Genomic DNA, 25499 nt, shown 5'->3' on the forward strand with positions numbered 1-25499 from the left:
ACTAGTGCTAATTCAGAGATGATGTCATTTGAATTGTGTCACTTTAAAGTGCACACGTGTCACAGGACAAATTAGAGACAGGAAGACACACAGAAACAAATCTGAATGTGTGCACAAGTGTATTGTGATACATTTCCTGCTCTGCTCTTTTCCACTTTACCTTGTGTGGTCTCTATATTTAGCTCAGCCCAGGGAAACTATCCGACGCAGGCAGGAAAACTAAGTTTGGAAAGAATTGGAGGAAGTCTAGTGGCCATTTGGACAAACAGCTCACACACTGCAGGGATCACTTGTGGCCGAGACAAGCAAAGAGCTTCACGACTGGGAAATACTCCAGCACCGACAAGTGGACAGCCATGCTGCGGTTAGACAGTGGATCCAGCTGGACTTGGATGTTTTGACGTAAATTGGAAGAGACAAAAGGAGGATCTATACACGTATGAACAGCTGGACTCAGCACGGTCCAGGTCTCAGACAAGGTAAGGTGTCTCAGATAAGGTAAGGTGTCCTGCATGTGTGGTTAAATGTTAAATGTTGACAAACGTGTTGGATTCAAGACCAGATTTCAGGTGAGACACAGACCAAGGGAATGTGAGATTAATTCAAGACTAATATGAAGAGAGGGCAAGACCAGTTCCACACCAAGGCAGGATAAGACCACTTTGTGAGCAGGACCTATGGATGATGAGATCAATTTAAGACAATGAAGTTCATGACTAAGATCAAAAAATGGCACCACCAGGTCTCGATCTCTGGAGACCAAGAACCAATGGGGGTACAAGACCAAGGACTCTATATAACTCTATAATAACTTTGACTCATAAGCAGCACTGGTCTGTCACAGACAGTAAATCAAGTTTGGAGAAGCTCGTTTGAAGAATTTAGTTACAAATGTGTGAAATTTGGGTGAGTGCAAACTGGTGTCACCACAGACACATTTGCATACAAACCCACGTCAGATGTCAACAAACACCAAGATCTCTGATTTTATGGATTTAGATTTGTGTCAATATTTTCAAACAACACTTTTCACAGAGCAAATAATCACTTTATGAATTGAGCAAACAAAAATGAACCACAAAATTAAAATACACAAATTGCAAATAAAATAAAGACTTAATCATTCAAAATGTGTTTATTTGTTTGAAAATACACTTTTTGTTTGCAATGATTGGAATAGTCACATTTGTGGAGTCGCTCTCCGTCTGGAACTCAAATTTTCCCCGTCGACATCGTTAACGCTAACAAACGTTAGATCCTTACAATTGTTTTGTCGTAATTCCAGATGGACAGCGACTCCAAGCCCGTGACTACTTCCGGTCCATTGAGTTGTCGCTCCAAAACTCAGTAGCCAATCAGCAGGCAGCTTGCTCCGCCACGCCCATGGTCAGAATCACAACCAAAAAACAAATGAGGGAGCACAAACGATCATTGCAATAATGTGCAATGTGTATAAAGATTGACCAATATTGGCAATAGTACACTATTGCCAATATTTACACATTACACATTTCTCAAAATTCTAAGATTAAATTAATGTTATAAAATTAAATTACATTAAAACTTTTCACAAATACATTTAGTAAGTTTAATAATCATGTTATGAAGTAAATTGCTGATATCAATATTGTTCAGAATGACCTTCTACTTACACTTTCACAGCATTTGTACAGTAAACTTATAAATTTGACGTGAAGGCAGTGGGAGAGTTCAGGAACGAGCCCTCATCTGAAGTCAAGTGGGAAATAACAGAGATTAGTATTGAGCAAATACACTTACCGTACACTGAAATAACAAGAAGAAGAAGAAGAAGAAGAAGAAGGAGGAGGACAACAGCGAGGAGGCCTGGAGCAAGAATCTATTCATATTTGTCTATAATTCACATTTTACATTTCATTCAAATTTGAATATTAATCATGAAGCAAACATTTCTCCATATTTCACTACTGCTGGTGCTACATTCAAGATTAAATATAAAATGGGAAAAAGAAATGCATTTAAAAGTAGTCTTTTCATTGTCAGAGGGATAAAGGGTCTATGCTCATGGATCCACTGATTATGGCCAGTATTAGATCGGTTCATCCGTGAATTAGAACCTGAAAGATCTGATCTTGTCTGATCCGATCTGGTCATGGTTAGGTTTGGACAGAGCACTGCATTGTGGCTAGTTATTATCATGGCTACAACACCACAGGGGCACGAAGAGTGAGCGACACACACACAACCTTAAAGCACACACGGAGTTGATCCATACTTTCTGATAATATGTAGTTTATGACTATGGATGATTTGTCAATGTCAGGAAAATAAGACACTATGAATGTTTACCCACTGGCTAACACAGTGTCCAAGTTTGTATCTGAAAACCACAAATAAATGTGAGATCACGTTTCTGAACCAGGACGACATCACTTCCACTTCTACAGACATGTATATCAAAGTGATTTTTTTGGCTTCAATCAATTCATTACAAAGAGAGAGAGAGCGCCCCCCTGTGTCCATGTTAATGGTGATGAATTGTTCCTGGCGTAAAGTCAATTATATATTAATATAGCCCAATCACAAACTTTGTCAAAGCTTTACAGTCTGTACAGCAAGTGACACCTTGTGTCCTTAGACCCTCACACTGAGTGAGGAAAACACCACAAAAGCCCTTGTACAGGTGAAAAGTGGGAGAAATCCCTCTCCTTATTGTAAGTTTTTAACACACGTGTTCCCTTTAATTAGCATGATTTGTTGTTTATTAACTTCATTTTTATTTCACTTTAAGAAGATCTAGTACCTAAACGTTAGAGTAATAACATTTTTCTCGCTAGTTCAGACAGTGTTTGAGAGTCTCCTTGCCACCTGTTGATAACGTGACAACACGTTGCATCCTAGTTATGTAGTACTATTACTACTATAGTTATTACCAAGCTGTTTCCTGGACATTACACTAGAAATGATAGTAACTATCAATGGTGTTGGCCCCACCAGAGGGCGCTGCTGTGCAGGGGAGGATTATAAGCTGTAATACTGTAAGTTTTACAAGTGTCAAAAATGTCATCAAGCACAAGTTAATAATACATTCAACTTTGTCCACATTGAAATGTCCACAGTTGTCCTTTGACTACTCGACACTTGACGTCGTGTCGTTGTGTGTGAATAGCTGGTTGTGTCTGATTCTGCACCAGCGCCTGTTTCCGCTGGGCGGGGCACAGCCGTGCTCGCCCTGCACCTGCAGTGATGTGGACAGGTGAACTGCTGTGCGTTTACAGTGGGGCCTGAGGTTCAGGGCCCCAGAGCGCTTCTCATTGGCTGATTTGAAGCAAGGGCGGCCACTGCACAGGTCCTGCTTCATTCATTCATTGCATGATGAATGGAGTTGATTACCTAGTTAGTTTGGTATTATTGGATAGAATTATAAGATGGCCCCACCAGTGTTTCCAGACCAAAATTGCCACTGGTAACTAGTGTTACCATAATAGTACCTCCTATGAGAGTAAAATGATTACATACTAATTGACCATGTTATTACTGTAATGTCAAGTATGACGACAGATAACACAGTTTTTTTTGTAGCTACTCAAAACCACCTACTGTATATACTCACTGTACATACACATGTTAGATACACATGAATGTTAGATCACATGTTCATCACATGTGTGACACTGCTGCATCTCTCACTGTGACAGGTGGACACGTGGATGCCATACATGTATTCATTCAGAATGAACAGCAGCAGCAAACGATTCAATGATTCAATCACTGGTTGTCACCTGAGAGACGGTAACTTGACTCCGCCTGTGTGAATTAATACAGACACTCCATTTATTCACATGTCCACAGTGCAGCTAACTCCGGCTTTAACAAACAACCTCCAACAGCTCTGCAGCTTTTACCTTGAGCTGTTTGCTAGAGATGTATTATATTAGATAAAGATAAAGAACAACAATGGAATAGCCTTTTTATCCTATTATTATTATTGTTGTTATTATTAGTATTAATAATAATAGTAATAATAAACAGGATTCATATTTAATAACAATACTTGGTGACACTTAAGATGAGGGAACACATATTCACCATTAATTAGTTGCCTATTAGTATGCAAATTAGTTACATATTGGCTCTTAATTAGTCATTATTAAGTACTTATTAATGCCTTATTCCGCATGGCCTTCTTATACAATCAGTAAGCCATTAACTAAGAGTTTTCCCTCAATAACCTCAGAATTATTGCTTATTAGTAGTAAGTAAGGAAGTTGTTGTATATGAATTACAATCTCGATATGCTTTGATAGTATGGACTTTATATATACTTTCGATTAGGGAACATGTGTTGGATAATAAGTGTTCAGCTACAGTTGAATGAGTAGTGATGAAGACGTCACTTGAGTATGAGGAACATATTCTAAGTAACAAAGACTTCTGTGTGAGTTATTTGGACACTATTAACACTTAAGATGTAAGACCAGACCATATTCATTAGGTGTTATTAAGGGAGGATAACTATTCTTGTGATAAAACCACCCTATAAAGCATGTTGAGATCATAATTCATACACAACAACAACTTCCTACATATTGTTTCCTTATTTATTCCATTTTTTACGTACTTACCAATATCAGTTCTGTGCAGCCAGGAGGAAGGAGGACTTCCTCTCTGACGAACCCTGTCACTCTACAGCAGGGGTGTTTCTAGGAAGGTGGGGAGGGAGCGAGCGGAGAGTTCCCCCAAGTCAGGATGAGGTTAGGGTTAGGGTTAGGATTAGGATTATTAGTTATGGTTAAGGTTAGAGTAAATCACCAGGAAATGAATGTAAGTCAATGTAATGTCTTCTGAAGTCATGGAAACCAGACTGTGTGTGTGTGCGTGTGTGTGTGTGTGTGTGTGTGTGTGTGTGTGTGAGTGAGAGAGAGAGAGAGAGAGTCACATGGTAGCACTGGCAGGCCTGCTGCTGCTGCCTCAGGCTGTTGTGTTTACCAACAAGAAGAAGAAGAAGAGGAGGAGGAGGAGGAGGAGGAGGAGGAGGAGGTCATAGTATAGTATAGTTAAAAAGTTGAAGTTAAAACTGCACCAATAGCAGCCTTTAGCACTAACAGCATTTATGTCATTCAAAGACTCGTCTTTTCCTTGGATGCTTGCTGACATGTTGCTGTAGAGGCGGTAAGATTTGTTTACTGTTTGAATGGTTTGTGTTGTAATTCTTTGACACAATGATATTTAACGTTTGGGTGTTGTTTTTATGAGAAATTAACAACAGTTGTTTTGTTTTTTAGTTAATTGTATTAATAACTAAAATTGGGCAAAAGCAAGTTGTAAGATGCCATCGACATATTGCAGTTGTGTCACTGAATGTCTCCAGGTAATGATATCTCTGCTGAAATGATCCCATGTAACCATAACTCGGATCATCTTAAAAATCTAAACTCTTCTATCACAGCCTGACGTAGAAATAGTAGTCCACGCCCTCCTATTCTCCCGTTGAGATTACTGTAACTCCCTCACAGATCCCTCTCCTGCCTCCAGCTGGTTCAGAACTCTCACTCTCAGGCTTCTCACTGGTTTTAACAGACGACATCACATTACTCCAATCCTGGCTTCACTCCACTGGCTCCCTGTACGCTTTAGAATTGAGTTTAAGGCTCGTCAAGGTCTCGCCTCACTGACATGCTGACCCCATGCGAGCCTTAGATCCACGGCTTTGTCTCTCTTAACTGTTCCGAGGCTGAGGCTCAAAACCAGGGGTGACTGTATCGAGAGCGCCTGCCCGCGGAGATAAGGCTTACTAAATCAATGTCATCTTTGAAATCACATCTTAAAACTCATTTTTATAGACTTGCCTTTATGTGATGCCATCTTTTTATCCTTTTATCTCATTGCTCTTCTTTCTTCTTTCATTTCCTTTGTCCTCTGAAGCTGCTCCATCGCCCCCTTTTTCCATACTATGATGTGTAAAGATCTTACGACTAGTCTTATTATATGTGTGTTTTACTTACTTACTTAGATAACCCTAACCCAATGTGCAATGTATGAGTGATTCAGCTTTATTTAATATTTAATAAATGAATTATTTGAGATACTGCATGGTGGTTTATAACACCGTGTCTAAATCGGTTCATGTTCCTTAACTGTTCTGCGACTGTCAGACTGTAAGGTTTAGTACGTATCTATAAAGAACTGAAGATAGAAACATCAACACAAGTAATTCTATCTATCTATCTATCTATCTATCTATCTATCTATCTATCTAAGATATAAGATAATACAAGATAAGATCATGTAAAATAAGGTAAGATAATCCTTTATTAGCCCCCACAATGGGGATTTTCAGAGTTTCACAGCAGCAAAGATAGTAAAGGTAATAAATATTAAACGTGCATTTGCATTTGTGAATGTACAAGATGGTGGATATTGATTATTAAGATTATAAAAATAGTATAGACTCTCTCTCTCTCCCTGTGTGTGTGTATGAGAGAGAGAGAGAGAGACTATGCATAAGCACACAAAAACAAAGACGAGCGGCAGAGACAGTAATCCATTGTGGAGGCAGAAAAGCACAAGTTGTGCTAAAGGGCACGGCTAACTGTAACATACTGTTAGGAATGTGTTGTGTGTGTGTGTGTGTGTGTACGTGTGTGTCCTGCAACAACTAACGTATAATGTGTGTGTGTGTGTCGTTTGACACAGGACGCAGCAGGATGACTGACACAGTTTCAAAGTTGCCTGTTTGTTGTTCATGGTGCAGCTTCATCATTTCATTTTACACAGTGAATCAAATTCACCTCAGAGGCCTCTGATGTCATCGTCAGGACAAGTCCATGTGTGTGTTATATGGAGTGATGACAAACACACTGAGACACGAATGTTCATGCTTCAGCCAATTAACAACAGGCTCATTTAAGAAACTGGAGTTTGTGTCACTTTGTAAAAACGTTTAATCACAGCACACAGGAGTGCACTGACTGCTACCTCCATAAGTAAGCTTGAATATATATATATATATGTATATATATATATATATATATATATATATATATATATGTATATATATATATATATAAACATATATTATGACTAAGATTTTAAAGCTTGTCAGATTTAGAGTAAGTAGAGTAAGCTATTTACAAAGCAACAGACTGAAAAGACTGTCTAATAAATAGGGCCGCACATCTCTCTGATAAACGTTTCGATACGCATCTAGATACACAGGTTACAATACCATTCAAAAACACTATTATTACAGACCGATACGATTTGATTTCATTCTATAGGGTTAATATTTGTTGTAGATATTTTATAAAATCAAGAAGCCAAGTCTATGAAAGTGACTATCTTACAATACAGTACAATATTTTCTTTTCAAACGTAAAATGTAAAAGACAACATATCCCCAAGCATTGTTGCTTTATGGCAAAAATAAAATAAAATAAACAAAATAAAGTCCCTTATCCCCGCCCTGAAGGCCCCGCCTACAACACACGATCATAACCCCCGCCACCGACACTTCTCATCTACCCCTGCCTTTCCCAATGAAATCGTATCGATTAAACCGAATATCCGGTCGCATCGGTATATTGTTCACAACCCTACTAATAAAACAGTGGTTCTCAAAGTCTGGGTCTGGACCCACAGATAGGTTGTTGCTCAGATTTCTGTGTATATTATTTAAATGATGACTAAATGAAATGATTAAAATGTCTAAATCAATTTACCAAAGCAGGTGTTAAAAATATGTCTGTAAATGAGTGGCTACATTACGGCGTGTAAGTCTTAAATGCTCATCCTCAGAGTGTGCACAGAGTCATTCATGTTTTCACAAAGAGTGACTTTAATGCTGATTCTAAGCGCGCCAAAGTCTCGTATAAAAACAGAACTATCCCTTTAACTGTGTAGTGCTGTTTTTCATACATTACACAATAGCCTGGCTGTGTGTGTCATTTCTATGAATAGTGTGTGAGTTCTACACACATAACATGACTTCCAGGGTCCAGAGACTGTAAATCGCCCTCAGGCACTGATGTGAGTGTGAATATGTTTGTGTTGGTCTTGTGATCAACTGTTGACCTGGTTAGTTTGTGTCCGAAGGAAAGACAGGAGTGTTAAAGTGAAATGTGCTAAAACTGTTGCTGTACACATCTTTAGATCGTGCGGCACATGGATACAAGCGTTACTTTACTACGGCGGCTTTGCGTCGTTACGTAATGTCCTTGTGATGTTCACAGCTCGTCTCCTTTTGCGTGGCGGAGTCGCATGTGTGTACGGATGTGGACTGTTTGTGTTGTGTGTTATTCAGCAGATGGTTTTGACATGTTTACTTGACAGTTTCTCAGCAGCTTCTGTCACTGTGCCACTTCACTCTCAGCCCCCGAGACTCTGTCTGAACAACATGCAGATGTGGAACATGCGTGGACGGACAATTGTCGCATGTAACATTTGAATACACACATATGTATGTTGTTGTGGCACAGCAGCTGCTGTATACACACACATGCTCCCTCAGTCTGGTCTGACAGTTTTGCTTGATGCAGCTCAGAAATAACCTTTCATCGTCTCTGTTCATACAGACCAAAGAGAAGATAGTCCTTTATTTGTCCTGCAGTGGGGACATTTACATTGTTACAGCAGCAAAGACAGTAAAGATAAAGATAATAAATAATAAAAGAAAATGACAATATAAAAAGATATTAACACTTAGACTATAAAAAAATAGCATTAGACACACGACCTCTGGGCAGTAATTCTGGTTTAATTCTATCACATTTAAACCAGACTAACCATTGTTTGTTATGGTTTGTGGAAATGTCTTTTTAGCTTGACTTCACTCTTCGCCGAGTGTATAACAAATGATCTGCAGAGCTGATATGCAAATCATTTGGTAACCATGATTTGCATATCATGGTTATGCAAATAACCGTTGATTATGTTCATTATTAGTGGCCTCTCTCCACACCACAACATGCATGAGGGGGTGCGACGCCCTGGTCGGTGCTGCTTGCAGTAGTTCCTTTGTGAACTCTCTGTGCCCCCAGATACAGTCCCTTGACCAGTGTGGGCCCTTATGATGTGCTGATGATGCAGACGTCAACAAAACTGTCCACTCACTCACTCACTGTCTGGGATAAGAGGCAACAATGTTTTATTTGTGTGTAAACTCCTCCCTATACTCATTCTCTCATAACCTGTGCTGGTAATTGTTGTACAATACCAACGTGCCACCATTTCAGTCATTGCCCCTTGACCTTTGCATTTACCCCTGTAGCTTTGTCTTACTACGTCTCCATCACTTCCATCGCACCATATAATATCAGCGTATACAGATGAAACTTGTTCACGCTCCCTGACTTTTATGAATGACCTCTTTCTGTCTTTGTCCACACTCTAATGAAAGACATCCCTCTGTTCTTAGAGCAACACTGCAATGTCCTGTCTGTGCTGTTACTCTACAATTAGTGTCTTAGTATTAACATCTAAACGTAACCTCACACATTTGACTAAAGCTAACGCTAACAAACAAAATAGCTCTCTCGAGGGAAAAAACTACTCTACATAAACCTGACAAGACAGTGGCATGGAGCAAATACTGATCGTCCCTGACAAGACAAAGGCACAGGAGTGACAAAGAGAGACCCAGACCATAATATACACACGGTAATGGGGAACAGGTGGAAACAATCAGGGCGGGGCAGACTATCAGACTGGCATGACGGGGAAGGGGCAAGTTACCTGAAACGAGAGGAGAGAGAAATTTCAAAATAAAACACCGGCTTTCTTGGCCATGACAGTAAAAGCCAACACTAAACAGAAAAAAGGCAGTTATTCATGTGCTGTTCGTGTCCCTCGTAGCTAGTTTGTGTTCCCATTTTCGTTACTTATCTGTGTCCATTCTTTTGTTCTTAGTTCCTCTAATATACAGGGACTGGTTAGGCCCACATTGGTAATTTGATGTTTGATGTGTCATTCACATGCAGAGTGTAGGCTGCAGACAAAGTCAGAATACAACTTGATAACTTGATTGTGACTGAGCCTGAGTCTTCATTATATTTGGGCTGCAGGTAAAAATGTTGCCATGTTCTATTGTCTTTGTATAGTGGACAAATATTCCTTACAGATTATTGTTGTTCTGTTGTTTTTTTAATATATAAAATGTTGTTCTGACTGAGGATTGTCTTTACTGCTCCTAAGAAACCCCTAAGTGGTCCAGAACGTTGGATTAAAAGTGCTGATCTTCTGTCCATCGTCAAACTTGTCATTATGGGATCCTCCACATTGGGAAAGGCAGCATCTCTTGATGCTATCTTAAATGAATGCGTTCAGGTATTCGGTGAGTACCATGTACCACATGATTTGGTAACATTTTTATTTAGGTACTGACTTCACTGTGTGCTTCACCTAGAACCCTAGAAGTTCACTCTCAGTGATAACATGGTTGCAAGCAGGGAGTCTGGGAAAAACAGGCAAAGGGTCTCCTAATAAAATCTACATTCATTTAAGTCTGATATCTTAAAAATACATCCTTAGCTCACTTTAAGATTCCCTTTTCCAACAGAACACTGCAGTTTGTGTCAATTTGTGCATCACAAAATGACAAAAACTCCCAGCACCAACATCCATAGTAAAAATCAGTGATTTTGCATCACAGCACAGAGGATATTCTGATCCACTGCTGCAACACACTGCCATTGTCAAAAAGTCTTAATCTACTCTAATCTAAGCATAGATCTTATTACATTAGCCTTTTTTAAGTGGCAAAATTCCGTTATTTTCCCCCCATGTCCACAATGGCAGCCATTTTTTCCACTGAGACCGTGCCTGCCTGCTCTGGGCTCCATCTTAGAGAAAGAGTTTTAAGACCAGTTCATTAATTGTTTGGTCCTTTTTGTGATTTATTAATGACAAACCATCACCACATGTTAATGAACATTGTCCCTGTGTTGACAGATGACAGTGGGGAGCTGCAGGACAGCCTGCTTCCTCGCAGCCTGCTGCTGATGCACCGCTGGTATGTTACATCCTCAGAACTGGCAGGAAAACTACTCATGATATATCCTTTGTCTGAATGTTGCAAGACTTATAATGTATAACAGAAACCCCGTTTTTCAAAAATGAATGCTGTTGAACTGAATGAAGTGCATTCTCACTTCCATCTCAGAAAAAACATTTCTCTCACATTTAATCTGGTCGCTTTTTGGCCTTTTTCTCTCTCTTTTTCGTACATAATTTTACGATACTACTCCATCCATCGCACACGGCTTTATCCTCACTTTTGTGCAGTGGTGGAAAGAGTACTGAAAATCTGAACTGAAGTCCAAGTATTGTTACTCTCAACTACCTGTGAAAAAATCCACTCAAGTAAACATAAAAAGTATTCTTCAAGAGAATAAATTCCTTTTCAAAGGGAAGTTTAATGCATTCTCAACACAAATCAAATGGCCAGCAAACTCATACGACTACAGTCTCCAACAAGAGTTCATTGTAGAACTCATAAAGGGGTTTGTATCCTCTCTGGAAACCCTTCAGAACCTTTTCTAGAACAATTCTCTTACCTCATAGTGTTTTTTTTCAGATTAGATGCTGAAGATTTAGAAGCCGATATCACTGTGTGCACTGACAAGCATATTTCACACAGCATTTGGAAGTTGTTTCCTTTTTCAAAATCTCTCTCTACTGCGAGTCAGATGTGGCGCATCTTTTTCTGTATCGCGGTAATGTAAGGTATTAGCCTACTTTTTAAAAGAAAAAAGGTAAAATTTTACTTGGTACATTTTAAACCCAAAAATAAGTGGTGTGCTGTTTTTATACAAATTCGCCAACACCGCAAGATTAGCAGAGGAGAATGTTTAGTCCCTGTTAGTGCTAGAGAACTATTGATGGAGGAGAAGATGACTGAACTCTACATTTGCACTACAAGTAATTTAACGAAACATCTAGCGTGGTTGCACGCTAACATTAAGCTAGTAACTGAGGATAAAAGTGGGGAAAAAACTAAGCAGCAAAAGCTAACATTCTCTCTATATGCTGCCACTTTCAACAGTGGATTTTCCCTCTTTTAAAAACACTGTGAGCTCGATCCCCGTCCAGGCTAGCAACGACAAGGTAAGCAATCATTGATAGCTTACCTTAGCCTGTCATTGCCTCAGTAGGTTAGTGCTACTGGGCCATTGACTATCATTTAAATAGCCACCAGAACAGCGACATAACGTCAATCTGAATCAGATAAAACATAGAAAAACAATATACAGTTGAGATGTTTGTGAATGGAGTGAAAATCACTTTGTTCATTAATATAAATGTCAAGGCTTGTTCAAAAAAGGCCTTAACTGAATCCACGTACCGTAACTGCAAAGGGGACAACTGCCAGAGAACTAGACTGAAGATCTGTTATTTAATGAGGTAAGCTCTCTCTCTCTCTCTCTCTCTCTCTCCCATCACACACACACACACACACATTTCATCCAATCCACCACATCAACATCCCTCCTGAGTAATCTGATCACATGCAGATGCACTAACTGAATGCAATCCAATCCAAATGTGTCCTTAGATACAATCATAAAGAACACATTGAGAGGGATGGTTTAAGGACACATGTGCCCACATTCCTGAGCATGCACGAATGCAATTTGTCCTCACGATTGATTAAAGACAGCTGGTGTCTTCTGACCTACCGTCTCACCCTCGAGCTTAGGGCCTGTCCACTCGAAATGAATATGGTTGAATTGCATGGGTTTTTTTTTTTTTATCCACAGGAAAACAGCGTTTTGGGAAACCGGTTCCAATGTGGGAAAATCTCAAATTGCATGTTTGTGGAGACAAAGACATGATGTCATTCAATACAATTACATTTTATTTGTATAGACAACATACATTATACCAAGGCACTATATAGTATGTCATCGTCCCACCTCTCTCTTGTTCGCCAATTCCTTCTTGGAAAATAGATGGTTATGGATATTGTTTCACCTGTCTCACCACTATAGAGTGCTGTCAGAAGCCTGCCAAGTCAACATTTTAGCATTGATCAGAAAAGAGAGAGACAGGTGGTCAGGCAGGAGTATCTGTGGACTATGTTGTTTACAGGTGACCTATAATGAGCATAGGGGACAGGTGGAAGAGAGAAGAAGAATGAAGGTTAGTAGGAGCAAGACAGAATACCTGTATGTGAATGACAGTGAGACAGGTTGGGAAGTTTAAATACCTGAGGTGAACTATCCAAAGCAATGGACAGAGCACAAGACAGGTGAAGAAGAGAGTGCAGGCAGGGTGGAGTGGGGAGAGTGTCAGGGCTGATGTGTGACAGAAGGATCACAGCAAAAGTGAAAAGAAGGTCTAAAAGACGGTAGTGAGACCTGCTTTGATGGAAACAGTAGCAGAGCTGAAGATGCTGAGATGTCCTCACACTGCCCTGACTTACATGAACTGTCAAGAGCCATTGATCAGCAACACATGGGTTTTTCCTGCTCAGCAATATCAAAATGGCTGCCGTGGCAAGGGCCTATTGTAAATCTGAACATGTGTGTTAAGGTACTGGATAGTGACGTTCCCTGCAGAGTTCAACCTGGACCTGGTTCTGATCAGGATAACACAAGAGTTCAGAGACGTGGCGGGTCAGCTTGGCTACGAGGAGCATTTCAAACTCATAGACATCTCCACCATGTAAGATACCACATGCATGCACTTGCACTCGCACCATGAATTTCTCCCACACAGGAAATCTCAGAACTCATCTGTAAATCCAAGCCCTCCACATGTCAGCCGTCTGCCTCAACCGGTTGGGGTGAAAGGAAAGATGGGGACAGAGAAGAGGTGGGGGACAGAAAGGACAAGAGGGAGATGATTCATAGGTTTTTGATGAGCCATGCATGTGTTTCAAATTGCTAAATGCCCATTCTAGCTGGTTTTAGCTCTTTTGGCGGCCAAACCAAACAATTTGAATGCCATTATGCACTAAAACAAACATACCTCTGGGTAGATTATTCAATTTCTGTCAGTCAACCATCCTAAATGTTGCTCACTGGACCTTCAATGTAACATACTCACTGTACTGTCCTACTAGTTTCTGGAAATGTTGCTGTGGTATTTTAATGTACAAAATACTACTAATAATAATAATACAATACTGAATATTAGCTGTGGAAGGCACTCTGGTTGATAATGCTGCATCTGGCCAAAAGTTGCGTATTATGTTTCTAAACTGTTCTCATTTTAGTCCGTCTTATGATTGGATGCGTAAGCTGACTCAGCGGAAGAAGCAGGCTAAGAAAGGCAAGGCCTCGCTGCTGTTTGACCACCTGGAGCCAATGGAATTGGCTGAACATCTCACCTTCCTAGAGTTCAAGTCCATCCGGAGAATATCGGTATGTCCTCTGACTTTGTCACCCTTGCATTGGGACCCGGGTGTTAGTTAGTTCTTGGTTGGCCTGTCCATCTCTTTGTTCTATAACTTTTTTCACCTAGCTATATGTTACACCCACTGCCCCCACCTGCCTTGTAGCTTCCTCTCATTTGACCTCACAGGACGGGGGCTAAGGTCCATATGCTAACAGGTACTGACCACAATGTGAATTAACATTCCAAAGTGTATTTTCACGGCAAGATCCCACCACCCACCTTTAGCCTTTAGCCTGACCTGACTGCTTGAATGAGATTCAACAATCAGTCAGTAAAGAATATGGGGAGTGAGTAAAAAAGATTAGCTTCAGCTCTGAAAGTTATAGATGTGCCCTTATTTTCGTCTATTACTACTTCGTAATTAATTCAATTATTTGAATCACTCAGAATGTATGAGGTCTGTCACGTGACTCGGTTTCTATGAACCGCCTTGTTATAAAGAATTGTGAATAATTGCTAAATCAATGTTGCTGTGCAGACTAGCTCTTGCTAAATCAAGTCTGAATTTAACCAAAAGTTAACCTTGAAATCCATAGTTTGTGGGTTCCCATCACTCCGTCTTCTTCTGCTCACTGTGAGCACATTTCATAGCACTGATTCAGCTCCCTGCCTCTCTGGATCTGGGATCCAGTAGAAATGTTCTCCCTGACATACGCCTGATTTATGTGTTGTGTGATAGTACGTCTTCAGACATGAACTGGGTTGTTTCCTGCGTTAAGTTGGGTGTGTGACATCAGCCACCGGAGCTCTACAGTTATCATTTACAGTCAGATTTCAGACTATTTTACTGTTGTTATCCAGTCTTTGACCCACAGACAGGACCCTGTAGTCCACTCTGAGTTGAATTGAAAAAGATGTGGTTATATCTGTGTAATTGTCCTTTTTCCCCAGTTCACTGACTACCAGAGCTACGTGATCCACAGCTGCCTGGTGGACAACCCCACTCTGGAGCGCTCCATTGCACTGTTCAATGGAGTCTCGCAGTGGGTTCAGCTCATGGTGCTCAGCAAGCTAACACCTCAGACCCGTGCAGAAGTCATCACCAAATACATCCATGTGGCTCAGGTAAGACAAAGGAGGAAGTGGTTGTTCAACATTTCACCTTCAATGTTCCATAGAAGTGAGTTTGTCATCATGGCTGCCGGCGGGGACATGAGGACAAGCCAATTCTAGCCACTGAAAGCCCATGTATGAAGTCTATGTATGATAAAAACATCTGTTTTGAATGATTAAAAAAGTCATTGAGTTCTTTTTCACCCGGTCAAAAGCCGACATTTTCCCAAATGTGTGATGGGACATTTAGTTTAGACATCAGTGCTTTGTGAAGCAGTCTGAAGCCACTTGCTGTCATATAAGGTTATGACAGTTGCTTGCCATCATTCGTAGCTGGCTTGTCATTAGTGCAGTCTTTCATTGCGACAGCTCTTCAAGACACAGAATCAGTTTGATCTGATCAGCAGTAATTTTCATATCTCTCTCTCTCTCTCATACAAGAAACTTCTGCAGCTGCAGAACTTCAACACCCTGATGGCAGTGGTGGGGGGACTGAGTCATAGCTCCATATCTCGCCTGAAGGAGACACACTCTTATCTGGCTCCAGAGGTTGTGAAGGTAAGGCCCCACCACACACCACATGCATTCTCACAGCATAAGAACAAAAACACATCATGTTGTTATCGGAAGTTAAGCAGTAATGTGTTTATAGACCAGTGTTTCTCAAACGTTCTATATGGGGACCCACTTTTTAAAAATGTGAACAATTGTGACTTAATCACAGTATCGATCATGACAGGAGCAAATATCTGCATTATGTAGCTAGAGCCATATCATTTTGAATTGGTAAATAATTATTGTTTGGCAAATTTAAAGAAAAAATAACTGTATCCATGTTATTTAAAACATACTCATTTCAAGGTAAGGAAAAAAAGAATCTCCCGTGACCCATTTGTGGGTCCTGAGCCAGGAATCACTGACATAGACGGTAAAAAAGGTGAAGCTTGGGAAGTTGGACAGAAATAGCCACTAGTGGATGACTCAGCTGGTTGCAAAACAAACACAGTTTGAATGGAAGACAATAGGAAAATGAGTCAAATTCCCACTTGATTTATATCATCCGTGAGCATTTTCCTGGGGAATGTTCACAATAGTGTCTGTTTTTGTAAAACATGTTCCCATTAAGAAGAAATTGACGACAAATAATAGCTCATATAAGTGGACGCTGTGACTGGAAACATTGGTGCATTTTTAGTTTCAACTTCTGACATGACACAAGTCAGATCACAACAGGAGTTCCATCTAACATGCTTGTTGTAGTTTTCTAGGAGCAATGCTATCGAGTAATGGTGTCCACATTTGCGCCATTTGTTCATCCTTATCAAAAACCTCAGCATGTTCAGCTCTGCCACACCATCTTTTGGACACTGTCTCCAAGCCTTACATCATAGTGGGTCTCATAACAATGTATTTGAAGAAAGGGATAGAGGTAGTGGCAGGAAAATGTTCTCACTAAAGTACAGCAATTGATAATCTGTGTAAAGGCCATCATTTGTTTCTTAAACACTTTTGATCATATTGTTTTAAATCCTCTTCACGAGCCATCAGTTAAACATCCAGTGTCTATAGCCCCACAGTAGTCCAATAAACACGACCAATAATTACATATGGACTGAAATGGAGTAACTCACTGATGTGGGCTGCTACCCCCTGGTGGGCCCTTAAGGTCATTAAAAAGAAATAAAAAGTCTTGAGCATTCAGTTTTGAAAACAAGCTTTTTAAATAAATATGATACGGCTTGATTTGGCTGTTAAGCACTTTCCAACATTATTAAAAAAGTGCTTAATAAATACATTGCATTGTATTTTGAGAGGGCTCCCCGTGCTCCCTGCAGCCTCTGCCTTTTTGAGATCACAGTTATCTTTCACAAATCCATTTTTCCACTTAGGTCTGTAGTTCACATGTGTTTGTTCTCCTGAGTAGTGTTCTCTTGATCCAAGCTTATTGCCAGTTTACCTGTACATCTCGTTGCATCTCCGTTGCTATGATACACAGGACGCACAGGGAATCGGATGACATGATTACATGTGTGCATTTTCTGTGAATAGTAATGAATGACAGATGGAGAGGGCCTGACAGCAGGAGACATTTATTTTCTCTCATAAAAATCGTGCAATCTTCATTAGTGGACTAATCTGTATTTTTTCTGTCATGGTTTTGCACTGACTTCATTATCAAAATAAATTCAGAACAAATCCGTATTTCACAGAATGGTTGGCAACCCTAATCCCACAGATCCAGAAAGATGGTGGAGGTGAATCACTGGAGCGATGGGAACCAGCAACAGCTTTTGTGGTTAACTCACATTAGATTTACCAAGTGTCCAGTGTCAACAACTTGAGCTGTTCAATGTTTGTCACAAAGCCAGATTGCGTCCTTTTGTTTCCCTCCTGTCTCTCTGGAATAAGATGAAGGTCTTTAATAGTATTTATCATTAATTATGTGCTTTTGACCATCATACTTATTCAAATATTCTCCCTTGCTTTAGATCTGGCGGGAGATGACAGAGTTGGTTTCTTCCAGCAACAACTACTGCTGCTACAGGAAGGCCTTCACAGAGTGCCAGGGCTTTAAAATCCCCATCCTTGGTGTGCACCTCAAGGACCTAATTGCAGTTCATGTGATCTTCCCTGACTGGGTGGAAGACAGTAATAAGGTGAATCTGGTGAAGATGAATCAGCTCTACATGACCTTCAATGAGCTGGTGTCATTGCAGAGTGCAGCAGCCCAAGTGGAGCCCAACATGGACCTCATTTACCTGCTAACTGTGAGAGACTTACTACAATGGTTACAATGTTCTCTAACACAGTGAGGAGAGGGACACTCCTGATTTAAGAGTCCTTTAAGTAAAACAAACTACTATACAGCCATCAACTCTATTACATTTGAACTCATTCTCTCCATAATGTTTGCATTTTCCAGCTTTCTTTAGACCTTTACTACACAGAAGATGAGATTTATGAGCTGTCATTGCTCAGGGAACCTCGGAACCCAAAATCACTGGTAAGTGTCTGGTGAATTGTGAGCTTTTTTGCCTCTGTTCTGTGTATCTTGTTTATAGTAAGCGGAGGTGATTGCTCTATGACAGCGGTGGAAGCTGAGTGTCCTCTAAAATGTCTTGCATACTCCCGTACTTGTGAAACGTCATCAGCCTCAGTCCAAGCACTGTTCCACTTTACAAGTGTGCAAGCAGCAAGTGTGATTCTCATACCCGGAAGTGTTCTCGCTCCGCCCATCTTACCAAGTATGCATCGGGAGGTGACTTGAGCGTACTTGGGAAAGCCATGTATCCCAAAATGTATTTCGTCGGCAGAGAAAACACAAAAAAACCCTGAAATACATGTGTCCCAGAATGCATTTTTACGCTCATTTGAGACAAGAAATTAGTCATTTAGAATTAAGAAATGTGGTTTGTGATATGACATATTCATAGTTTGGCAGAGACGTTGTTGGAGAAGACTGTGCTCACAGTGCCGGCACAGAACAGCGTTACCTCGGCCTGTCCTGTTGATCCTTTGGCTCAGAGGTTTCTCTAGCTTTGTCTCCACTTCACAGGAGACAAAGCTAGAGGTGAAGAGAGGTGATCAGAGCTGAAGATACTGACATTTTTGTTAAAGTAGTAAATAAAGTAAAGATGGCTTGCTCAGGTGCAGCGGGATAGTGATTATATGGGGCAAAGGACGATGAAGATGGACCTGAAAAGGAAGACCAGAGAGGGTTCATGGATGTTGTGAAAGAGGACATGAGGACAGTTGGTGGAACAGAAGAGGACACAGGGGAGAGGACAAGATGGAGGCAGATGATCTGCTGTGGCGACCCCTAAAGGGAGACCTGAAAGAAGATGAAACCACTTCTACCAAAAGGCTCGCCAAATGAAATATTTACACTCCCTGTATCACTACAGCAAGTACATGTCTGAAGTACTTGGCCTTTCTCTCTAGAGAAACCACCTGGTGTAAAATACCCCTGACTTCAGCTGATTGTCTGTGTGGCAGGTCTGATTGTGCTGTTTCTCAGGATATTGGTGCAATTGTCTTTATAGAAACACAGCAGTGCCAGCATATGGTGGGTGTGCAAGGTGTGCAAGGTTCCCTCACAGATTGCAATATTTATCCTGTATATTTGATATGTTCAGTGTAACTGCCATGTGGAGGATAACGCGGTAGAAGATTCTGTGATGAAATCCTCATCAATTTCCCCAACACTTGGTGTCAGACTGTGACTCCTGTTGGAAATCTAAGGCAGGCCTGTAAAGATAGTCATTTCCAAAGTAAAAAGTCCAAAGCTGTTGGTGTTTGAATAATCAAAGAAAGAAAAAGGAAAAAAGATTGAAGTGATTTGTCTTCAGCTCAAATGCTCAGAAAAGCATGGTGGCAGAAAATATGTGAATCCGTCTGAATCCTCCTTCTGTAATTGGACGTACTCTTTTTTTACTCAGATTTCTTCTCCAACAACTCCCAGTAAACCGATGGCCCCACTGGACTGGGCCTCTGGTGTCACCACCAAACCAGACCCCTCAGTGGTCAATAAACACATCAGGAAGGTGGTGGATGTAAGTCGACAAAATCCCTTTTCTAAACCCATAGACCCTTTCATTGTATACAAACATTCCAAGCCTAGCGAGAATGCACGCGCAGTTTGGGGTCAGAAAACGTCACAACGGGTAAGTTAATAGCATGTACGTCCACGGTCCTCCACCAAATCATTCTGAATATGTTCTTTTGTTGTGGATAAAGGACCGTCAACAATACCTAAATAAATGAGTACTAGCTGACAGCAATAGTCTGCTTGACCCAGCTTCCATAAAAGATTGGGTAGATGATATTAGCAAGTGGTCAGATATTCACTCTTACCTTATAGATAAAGCTAGCCCGTACACGCGGGAAAGAGGAACGTTTTTAGCACATACTGGTTAACGTGCTAGCCGGCCGCCAGCTAACTACAAGCTAGCTATGTCCAAGACCACAACCTAACTTTAGGCAGCATAGGTTTCATATACATATGTGCACTGAAATCCAGGCTTTTCATGGTGATCTAACAGAAAGAGATGATAAATGATAAATTACATGAAATGAAGTGAGCGCTACAAACACGGTAGCATCACCACAGTCTTCTCTTTTTAACGCTTGGAGCCACAGACCAGGTTTATTTTTCTGAAAGGGATGAGATCCTGTAGGGATTCTGAAGAACTTGCTGGTTCTACTTTCACAGCCAACTACACTACAGGAGGCATCTTATGTGTTGGACTGTTGTACAAGTTAATGGTACGAGTCTGTTTTCTGACCCCTAACATTTCTGTGACGTAGCTCTCAAAAGGGTCTACAGTATACAGAATACAACTACTATTATGAGAAATATTAATGAATTCACGTTTTTCATGTCTGGCTTTGAAAGTCTGTCTTCAGGAATTATGACCATGACCGTGATGGTTATATCTCTCAAGAGGACTTTGAGAACATCGCTGCTAACTTCCCCTTCCTGGACTCCTTCTGTGTTTTGGACAAAGATCAGTGAGTGTTGACATCTTATGTATACATAAGGAGTTTTATCCCACTCATTTAAACCCGGTTTGCTTGAATAGTGGTTCTCAATCTGCTCTTGATGAAAATATGGCTGCCAGTGGAGAGGCAAGAAAAAACAGATTTTAGCCCATCTAATAACAAAAGTGATAATGTTTACCACAGCCTTTTCCAACTGGAAACTGGAAATCCACTCTCCTGCACCAAAGTCCATTAAGACAATCTGCACTTTTTGCTCACAGGGCACAGGAGCTGAATGTCTTGGATCGCTGTGGTTGAATGTGGTTTATACGAAACCCAGGAGGTGGAAAAGCATTGATAACACATGGGAACAAGATACATAACTCGTAGCCACCTCATTACTTCGGGTGCACTATTTTCCAAAATAGATGTTGTTGAATAATCTACAGGAGAAAATGAAGTCTGTAGTGATTTTATAAAGCCTTTGTTTTAATATTCTGAATAGAAAATGACAGAAAATTATGAAATAGTATGGGTTTCAAATCAATGTCGAGGCATAATCTGCACACCAGTGAATTATATAATGACTTTATAAACAGTACACTGGTGATGATATAAACTAATATTCTGAATATTTTCCAAATAGGTGTTCTAGTTTAATCTATAGGAGACCAATAATGTGTGACGCCATATTAGAGACACTACACTGTATTGTGGGGAAGAATTGAACTTTTGCTTTGAAGACAGTCCTCGCTCAAGTGTGCGCTAGTATTACAGCCAGCTGTTCATACAGGGCGGCTTGTTTACCATAGATATCATCTCCTGGGCTCTGTATGGAACATCCCATGCACAACTGCTCTATGTGCCTTACATTGCCCCCTGGGGGATTAATGAATTGTAAATAGAAATTGTAAGTTTACAAAATGACACAACTTCATAAAACAAGCCTAAACTTTCCCTTCAAGTAGTGCACTGTATGATTAATTGTATGTATTAAATGTGAGAATCATATTATCATATTCTCTCTCGCTCTCTCTCAGAGATGGACTGATAAGTAAGGATGAGATGATGGCGTATTTTCTGCGGGCTAACCCACTGCTCCAATGTGAGATGGGACCCGGATTCATCCACAACTTCCAGGAGATGACGTACCTGAAACCCACCTTCTGTGAACACTGTGCTGGATTTGTGTGTATCTCCCTATTTCCCACCCCTGCACTTTTCACACACACACACACACAGTGTCATTTAACACAGACAGAGTCCATGTGCATTCATAGGACGTGTTCTTAATGTGCCTGTTTTTAAAATAAACGACTCATTTCATCTAAATTCTTGTTTCCTGTGCTGCGTTCCTGACGTGACTGGACCTGCAGCTGTGGGGAATCATCAAGCAGGGCTACAAATGCAAAGGTACGCTTTCACCCTCTGAAAGACTCTTTCCCATGTGACTTAAAATAAGACCCATATATTTAATAGTGCAGTCGGCGATGAATTTATCTTTACGCTGTTTACCTGCGCTGGTCACATGTGCAGACAAACCGAGCCGTCCTGGTTACAGGACAGTCTACGGCACGATGATGGAGAAGGACGGACTTTTAGGCGGAAAGTTTTCTTTTAAAAAGCTATAACTAAACTTCTCTCTCGCCCCCCTCTGACTCTCTTTCAGTGTCCACCAGTGTTTTCTGTGTGTGTTGTATATATTTTTCTCTCTTTATTTTATATATGAATAACTGTGCCTGAAATGAGCTTCGCCTGTTTCAAAGACCACCAGTGGTGTAATAGTCATAAATTGTTCAGTATATGTGGATGCTTCAGGTTTCAAACTCCTGCCTGTGTGAGCAGGATTGCAAAATTCTTCACGTTAACCTGAGATTTAAAGGTCCAGTCTTTAATGTGTCGGCTGTCCACTGTACTACGACCACTACAGCCAATGATGTAGCAGGACATCGAGCAGCAAGATAATTCATTCAATGTGAAGCTGATATGTTGTTTCTTCACGTTGCAGACTGTGGCGTTAACTGTCATAAACAGTGCCGGGAGCTGCTGGTTCTGGCCTGTAGGAAGTTGCTGCGCTCTGGCTCTGTGGGCAGTGTTTCTCCTGACAGACTGACCCACAGCTCACTGCCGAGTAGCCCTGCACTGCCCACCTGCAAAGGTCAGTCACAGCTCTGATGTTTATTTCTTGGATGAAAAGAGTAATTCCTGACTTCATTAGGTCTTGTGTTTATTCCTTCAGATGATGAGGTGTTTGACTTCTCTGGTGTCACATCAGCAGCTGCAGCTCTGGACACTCAGTCCATCACACTGATGACCGGTTCAGCCCAGAGAATCTCTGTGCGTCTACAGAGAGCCACCATCAGCCAGGCCACGCAGACAGACCCACTGTGGCCCGAACACAGCTGGGGCGCCACCGACAGCATCTCCCACACCTTCCCCAAAATGAAGTATAGATCTCACAGGAAGACTTCCAAAAATAAAGGTTTCGCGTTCTGGGAAAACCAGAATTGCCGAGAGCACAAGGTGGTGTCATCGCGGTGCAGCTTGGCGTCGCAGCAGAAGTTTGATGTCTCAGGAGAACTTGTACAGAACGGGATCACACGCAGAGAGGTACTGTAGATCCATTTGAAGTTTTTACTCCATCATAAACAACATCAATAAAGGCAGCTCATGGCCAAGTGAATTGTTAATCATTGTTAATCAGTGCACTCTTAGTGTCGGTCCTAAACCTGGATTAATGAAAGGGTAGCGTCAGGAAGGGCATCCAGCAGAAAACATCATCTGCTGTGGTGACCCATAGAAATGGAGAAACCAAAAGAAATAAATAATTCTCCACTCACTCACTTGGGTCTTGTGTCTCCTCTAAACTCGAGTTCTCTGGGAGCCTGAGGGTTCCTGGAGTCTGTTGGAGCCACTCTCCAAGTTTGGGAGTTACAGCATCTATTGTCCCGAGACCACAGTTGCCTTTACTCCCCCCTCAAGCTCCTCTCTCAGCCCTTGGTCATTCGTCAAGCTTCTCATGTTCCTTCTACTTGATGTTGCTACCTGACTCACTACTGCCCTCTTCTGCTGCTTATCCGGTTGTTTAGCCCTCCAGTCCATACTCGGCACAGATGTTCACTTCTGGTTCTGGTGTTCCATGTTCTCCTTTCCAGCCAGCATCTTACACACCGCACTGTCTCAGGGGCCTCGTTACGCAGTCTACACCAGGGCTAATCAGGAAAATAGCTGGTGTTTTGAGGGCTATACAAAAAAGACACAAACATGCCCAAATAATAAAAAATAATTGGGCTGAAAATAAAGGTATCAAGTGGGACAGAGGTGGACATTCAAGAGACGTGCAGAAGTTAAATCCCACATCTACAGACACGACCATGAGGCATTTCAAAACAGTGTAGTACAGTGGTTGACATGACGTCACTTGACTGTGTTGAAATTATACTAATAGTATCTGGACGTTATAAAAAAAATAAAATGACAGAAAATGAGCCATGATTTGACAAGTAGTGCCTCTTTAAGTGAACGCACAGAAATGCAGTCATTACACATTAAACACACCAGTTTCTCTGTCCATTCGCTCAGGAACTGATGATGTTTTAACTTTGCGTCTCTTTAGCTTGGCAAACGACATTGTGATGCACTTTCAGTCAGTTCCGTTCCACTAACGTGAGCGTCTCTGACGTGTCCCGCTCATGAAGAGCAGCCAATCACAGCCCAGACCATGACGCATGCATCACATGACGTACAGACGTACCCAAATGAGATGAGCGCCACTCAGACTCAGTTGCTCTTCTTAAAATAGCTCATATGTGAGTTTTATCATAAAGTCAGCTCATTAGGCACAGTAGCAGTGACCGTAAGCCCACGCCTCTAAACTTTAAACATTCATCTGACAGAATTCCCGATAGGAAAAAATGAATGTGTGAATGTGAATTGTTCTCTCATTCAATCCAGGACAGCTGACTTGGTGAGGGCCAATCCCGAGGCTCCAGGAAATCCCTGCCATCAGGCAGCAGGAAGTTGTTCTACCTGGGGGAGGTGCTGAGCTGCCTGAGGTGCCCCCTCAGTGACCCGGGGACATCACGTCCTCTCTAGCCTTCAACTCAGACACGGCTGCACGAGGACACTGTGTATCAGGGGGAGCAGCTCAGTGGATAACGGTCTAATACCCACTTTGAATCATGTGGAATATCATGTCCCGTCTGGGAATCAGTTATGGTGGAGCTTACTGGTCCGGGATGTACAAAAAAACAGTCAGAGGCATTTTTAAACTTAACGGTTCAGTTAAGTTAAACAATTTATATCCACTGGCTTTAAGTCAAAATCCCGCTGGATGTGAGGAAAGCAAGTTCCAAGTGACCAATCAGTGCACGGCAGTCTGACGACATCATGGTGGATAGTATCAGCTCAGCTCGCTCGGAACCTCGCCAGAGCAGGTACTGAAACAGTACCAGGTACTATCCCCAATGGAAAAGCAAAAAAATAAACGTGCCGAGTCGAGCCATGCCGGATACGTGTAGTGGAAAAGCACCATGGATGCACTTCCAATCAAAGAAGGCGCCATTATGAAGTTCCCTATTACTCCTACA

General features: G+C 41.3%; 1 protein-coding gene across 1 annotated transcript; it reads left to right on the plus strand.

The window, feature by feature from the left end:
• The first annotated feature begins 252 nt into the window (after window positions 1-252).
• On the plus strand, window positions 253-25318 carry rasgrp3 (RAS guanyl releasing protein 3 (calcium and DAG-regulated)). Its single transcript, XM_044046508.1, has 17 exons — window positions 253-479; window positions 10171-10309; window positions 10927-11029; window positions 12316-12378; window positions 13510-13641; window positions 14195-14342; window positions 15268-15441; window positions 15871-15987; window positions 17919-18197; window positions 18353-18433; window positions 19869-19982; window positions 20825-20940; window positions 21951-22098; window positions 22287-22323; window positions 22919-23068; window positions 23150-23520; window positions 24865-25318. The coding sequence occupies exons 2-17, from the start codon at window positions 10240-10242 to the stop codon at window positions 24871-24873; spliced, it is 2112 nt and encodes a 703-aa protein (XP_043902443.1). The 5' UTR covers window positions 253-479; window positions 10171-10239; the 3' UTR covers window positions 24874-25318.
• The last annotated feature ends 181 nt before the right edge of the window (window positions 25319-25499 follow it).

This window comes from Solea senegalensis, linkage group LG15, assembly GCF_019176455.1.
Source record: "Solea senegalensis isolate Sse05_10M linkage group LG15, IFAPA_SoseM_1, whole genome shotgun sequence".
Classification (NCBI taxonomy): domain Eukaryota; kingdom Metazoa; phylum Chordata; class Actinopteri; order Pleuronectiformes; family Soleidae; genus Solea; species Solea senegalensis.